This window comes from Ipomoea triloba, chromosome 6 (genome assembly GCF_003576645.1).
Source record: "Ipomoea triloba cultivar NCNSP0323 chromosome 6, ASM357664v1".
In the NCBI taxonomy this organism is placed as follows: Eukaryota; Viridiplantae; Streptophyta; class Magnoliopsida; order Solanales; family Convolvulaceae; genus Ipomoea; species Ipomoea triloba.
Genome location: NC_044921.1, coordinates 25,638,735 through 25,644,734, shown reverse-complemented (window position 1 = coordinate 25,644,734; position 6,000 = coordinate 25,638,735). Strand labels below are relative to the sequence as shown.

Genomic DNA, 6,000 nt, shown 5'->3' with positions numbered 1-6,000 from the left:
GAAAAAATGACGTTCAAAAACAAAGAGAGAATAGAAAAAGATAATTCAGTGACAAAGAATAAGGTAAAACACCATTGAGGATAGTAAATGATGGAGATTCTGAGATTTGAAATAGCAAACATACCTTTCAATGATGTCAGATATTAAGCTTGTCAAAAAACAAACAGCTCACGATCGAAAGTAATTGGTCGCATCCGAATCGTAAAAAAAAAAAAACAGTACACTTGACAATCGTGCCAAATTTTAAATCAATTATGTCGGCTAATTGTCCAAGTGTGACAAAAGTAAAACAGTTAAAAAGTTATTATATGTAAATATAGTCCAACCATGAAGTGCTTATGTGAGGTTGTCACAAGCGCAATAGTTCTTTGTCGGATGTCATTAATCATGCTAAATTTATCCCCAAAAAAAAAATATTCACACGCGAATTTCAAAAGTAAAATGGAATCCTAAAACCATTTGGTTGATAGATCATTTGTTTGGTTTTCAGCCGAATATAGGAAATAAAGAGATGTTATGATTATAATTTCTTTCTATGCCTGATTGAAGATTAGGATCCTTTAACATTTGCTCCCTTTGATTTTCTAGCTCATTTATAATTTCTCTATGATCAGTATTCCCTTCGACATTTTTTGCTAATCGCTCCAAGGTACGCAGCTTCTTATATGGCAATTCATCAATTCCAACCTTCTTACATATCTTCTTCAAAGAAGCTTCCTTAATCTTTAACTCTTTCACCGCTTGATTCATAGGCAGATGGAAGTATTTAGAAACCATTTCGAAATTCCAAAGTCCTTTGGATGGTCTGGTATCATTCCCTATAACTACGATTGAAATTTCTTCGACATTTACAGCTTTAGTAGTTTCAACATCTGCAACAAAAAATATATATATATATATATATATATATATATATATATATATATATATATACATACATATATATTATGAATACAACTACAGATAAAGATGAACAATAATTACATCTTTATCTGTAGTTGTATACACACATATATATTATGAATACTACTACAGATAAAGATGAACAATAATTACATCATTATCTGTAGTTGTATTCATAATATATATATATATATATATATATATATATATATATATTATGAATACAACTATAGATATATATTCATAATATATCTGTATTCACTATTGTTAATTTTAAATTTGCTACATCTATCTTTGCAGGTTTATTATTTTCCTCCACAAATAAATCAACGCTATCAAATACATCAAGCTCATTTGTCGGTAAAACACCTGCATTTGCAAACAACTTATTCAAATAACTATTACTTATTACAACCAGAAATTCAAAACAAATGTTATAACTTTACCAATAGTTTCATTACATTGTTGTTGAGTACTGGCATTATTTCCGCCTCCATAAAAATCTCTACTTAAAAAGACAGTCAATATCCCTTAGTGGTGATAAGTGTATCTCATCCCAAAATGAATTGTTACCACCCAAAGAACAATCATTTTGTTCAAACTGATATAAGCAAGGAAACAAGTTTTGCATTTCTGAAAAGTATGTGGTTAATGTTTAAGTGATTGATAATTTCTAAGGGCTAAAAGATTAAGGATGTGAATAAGTGTTAAGAACGAACAAAAGCATGAATTTATTGCGACGTTCGACAACAATTTAAAAAGTGGTTAATACTTGTTAAGTTTTTTTTTCCAAGAGCAAATTTTTTTGTCAAAGGAAAATATTGAATTAAAAAACTGTTTAAAACTTTTGGGCATTTCAATGAATTTATGCTGAAAATTTTTCAAACGATCTCACTTTTTACCTTTTTACTATTTCACTTTTGACAATTTTTGTGTTGTCGGCCAATATGCTGTTACCTTTTGATAAAACGAATAACATCAATGACTCTCAACCATGCACTATTTTCTTTTTCCAAAATTTGATACGGAGTATCTTATATCATTGGAATGTGTGTTTGACGTTTTAAATCTAGAGAGCTCCATTTTCTTTAAACCAATCAAGCAGCTATCCTCTTCTTTTACTTCTGAATAAATAATTACTTGCATATTTTCTTCACTTTTAAGAGTTATCTTTTACTTTCTTCTATCAAAAGATGGCAAATCATGTTTCCTCCTCCTCTGCATTCACTAATCAACTTGGCTACCCTTCCTCAGATGCTTCAGAATATCCGTTTTGGGATGCACAATGTGAACAATTCTCATTGACTTATTTCAGTGCAAAAAATAATGATGAACCCTTGCTAAACATGGACTTTGATCCATTTTGGAACTTTGAACGTAATCTGGAACGTCTAATCGAGGCCACCGATAAGCGACCTACTTTAATTTTGTACATTCACATGTGATGATTTAATATATATTTCTTATTGTCAATGTTGCAGCCTTGAATCCACTAGGTATGGATGAGGTTCTTCTTCCCTCTGCAAGTGTTATACCTATACAATGGGATATCACCCCGACTTCGAACGCCGTAGCTGTTAACCAGGACACAAGTACTGGTACAAAGGAGAGCATGATAGAGAAAATAGTGCGTAGACAGTCCAAGAGGACGCAAAAAACTTTTCGTGATCCTTCAACAATAAGCAAGGCAATGCTTTCTACTTATTTCCATATGCCCATTTATAAAGCCGCTAAGGAACTAAGAGTTGAGTACAGAATCTTGAAAAGAAGGTGTGAGGAATTAGGAATCTTCAGATGGCCTCATCGACAATTAGTCAGCTTACAAAAATTATCCGAAAATGTTAAGGTAAATTTTTTTTATTACACTTTAACATCATTCGATCAGTATTAATCAACCGTTATACAGGAATTGGGTAGCATTGAAGATGACCCTGAACTGAGAGAAGTACTCAAAGAAATAAAAGATAGAAGAGAAATGATGCTAACAAATCCACATTTGAAATTGCATCCAGCCGAAATAAAGCTTAGAGATGCATGTACCAGAAAGAAAAGGCACAGAGAAATGATGAGTTTTATTTCTCCTTGTACCCTTCCTGTTCCTTCATTTGTGGTTGATCATATTCTTCCTTTAACTGTGGATCCACCTTCACGAGCGATGGAAGAAAATGAATCGTTTCAGCTTTTGCTTGATGGCTTCCAATAACATTTTTTTTTAAAATCAATTCTCTAAGAAATTTTAATATTATCAATTTTGTAAAAAATACCATGCAAAATATATTGCCCAAATGCATGTATGAATGTATAATAATGCAAATATGTCTATATAAATGTATGAAATTTTATTTTAATGCATATCTATCTTATCTTAATACCCAATTGTCATTTTTAAACTAAACCCTAGCTCCAACGAACAAAGTGGTTTGCTCCCGAACTTGCGGTTTTAGATTTATCATATCCACTAAACAAAAATAAAATATGTTCTCAATTTACCAATCACATGCACCATATTCATCAAAAGTGACATAAGGACTTACAATATTTTATTGTCATAATAAGTTTATGTGAGGTGCTTATGTGAGGTTGTGAGTTGTGACAAGCGCAATAGTTCTTTGTAAGATGTCACTAATCATACTAAATTTATCCCAAAAAAATAGAACTTTTACACACGAAGTTCAAAACTAACCTGGAATTCTAAAAGCATTTGGTTGATAGATCATTTGTTTGGTTTTCAGCCGAATATAGGAAATAAAGAGATGTTATGATTATAATTTACTTCAATTTTTTCAAATACTTAAAACTGTAGTTCATAAGGAAGAAGGTAAACATATACTTTACGTACATACCGCATCTATAGCTAAGGTTATCTCCTTCCATTTCTTAGTGGATGGTTTATACACCACCCTTGGTGGTTAATATGAATTCTCTATTTCTCAAGTTTTTAACATATCTATATCACTCCGATAATGGATATTATTCCTCACCTAATTTCATTCTTACCTCACCTTTTATGGTTATTTTTTTTTTACATTTGAATTACTTGTTATTGAATTTTCAAGAGTTTGCTCTATTTCTCAAGTTTTTAACATATCTATATCACTCCGATAATGGATATTATTCCTCACCTAATTTCATTCTTACCTCACCTTTGATGGTTATTTTTTTTTACATTTGAATTATTTGTTATTGAATTTTCAAGAGTTTGCACTATAAAACAGGAAATATTTTCATTATTAAAATAATATTAAGTGCAGGAAAGCTACATTGTATCTTCATTCTTAATTTTTGGGAGAGGATTACCAGAAACATAACATGAGCTCGCAAGAGGAGCATAGTAAGAAAGTTCCGTCAAATTTCGATACTTTCTCTTCTTAAAGTATGAAACTTCAAGTTTATTTCTTTCTATGCCTGATTGAAGATTAGGATCCTTTAACATTTGCTCCCTTTGATTTTCTAGCTCATTTATAATTTCTCTATGATCAGTATTCCCTTGGACATTTTTTGCTAATCGCTCCAAGGTACGCAACTTCTTATATGGCCATTGATTAATTCCAACCTTCTTACATATCTTCTTCAAAGAAGCTTCCTTAATCTTTAACTCTTTCACCGCTTGATTCATAGGCATATGGAAGTATTTAGAAACCATTTCGAAATTCCAAAGTCGTTTGGATGGTCTGCTATCATTCCCTATAACTACGGTTGAAATTTCTTCGACATTTACAGCTTCAGTAGTTGCAACATCTGCAACAAATAAATAAATTAATAAATAAATAAATAAATAAATAAATATATATATATATATATTATGAATACAACTACATATAAAGATGTCATTATTGTTCATTTTAAGAAAGTAAAATCCTTTACCAGCAATTAAATTGAATCGTTCTGCTTCAGGTTTGAAATCCCATAAGCCATCAAACTCTGTATAAAAAAAATGTGTTAATACATTAAATGTATAAGGGTATAAGTAATTACACGTTTTACCTTTACCCATCTCTGAGAATTGTTTTGCAAAGCCAATAGTTTTATTTGTAGGCATCAATGGAAGTGCCTCATACTGGTAATCCCAGATATAATGCTCTGAGTAATCNTACAGCTTCAGTAGTTGCAACATCTGCAACAAATAAATAAATTAATAAATAAATAAATAAATAAATAAATATATATATATATATATTATGAATACAACTACATATAAAGATGTCATTATTGTTCATTTTAAGAAAGTAAAATCCTTTACCAGCAATTAAATTGAATCGTTCTGCTTCAGGTTTGAAATCCCATAAGCCATCAAACTCTGTATAAAAAAAATGTGTTAATACATTAAATGTATAAGGGTATAAGTAATTACACGTTTTACCTTTACCCATCTCTGAGAATTGTTTTGCAAAGCCAATAGTTTTATTTGTAGGCATCAATGGAAGTGCCTCATACTGGTAATCCCAGATATAATGCTCTGAGTAATCACTACAAGGGCATTCAACCTGATTAGGAGAAGATGAAGAAAAGGCATAATGTGCCATTCTGCAGGTATATTACTTTAACAACGAAGAAAGAACATAGGATAATACAATCGATAGTTTAGAAAATGCAAGGTTGGAGGCAGTCATTTGCTTTATTTAATAAGGAAGGAATGGAGCATAACAACTGGCAATTTCAAATTATACGCGTATCCCGAGGATTCACATGCAACAACAAAAGTCAAAAGAACAGTTCACAAAACTTTTATAAATTTTTTTTTTTCAGTTTTTTTTGTGGAATAGAACTATTATGAAAAATTTTGAGTTTGGCATAACTTTTTTTTAGATTAAGATTGACAAGAATTTATATGCATGTATAAGTCTTCATTTGAAATTGTTTATGTTTTAATGAATGCAACAATGTATTTTTTTTACATTATATTAGCTATTTGTCCATTTATTTGAATCTAAAATAGTAGTAGCAAATAGCAGAAGTTTACATTCATTGTTGTACTCATGTTTGAAATCACAGATTTATGATTCAATTATAACATCATTTAAAATATGAAATATTGCAATGAGTATTTTAGAAATTACAATTTCATACGTTACATGATAATTGTTATGTGATAATTAT

At 30.3% G+C, this 6,000-nt stretch overlaps 2 protein-coding genes across 2 annotated transcripts in view; one reads left to right on the top strand and one right to left on the bottom strand.

Moving 5' to 3' along the window:
• Positions 1-777, bottom strand: part of LOC116023738 (protein RKD4-like) — a 3,442-nt gene extending 2,665 nt beyond the window's left edge. Inside the window, exon 1 of the mRNA XM_031264747.1 lies at positions 540-777. Coding sequence (XP_031120607.1) covers positions 540-777 — 238 coding nt within the window. The remainder of the gene's footprint in view (positions 1-539) is intronic.
• A 1,319-nt stretch (positions 778-2,096) lies between these two features.
• LOC116023737 (protein RKD2-like) lies at positions 2,097-3,106 on the top strand. Its single transcript, XM_031264746.1, has 3 exons — positions 2,097-2,280; positions 2,385-2,749; positions 2,810-3,106. Exons 1-3 carry the CDS (start codon positions 2,097-2,099, stop codon positions 3,104-3,106), a joined length of 846 nt encoding a protein of 281 aa, XP_031120606.1.
• The last annotated feature ends 2,894 nt before the right edge of the window (positions 3,107-6,000 follow it).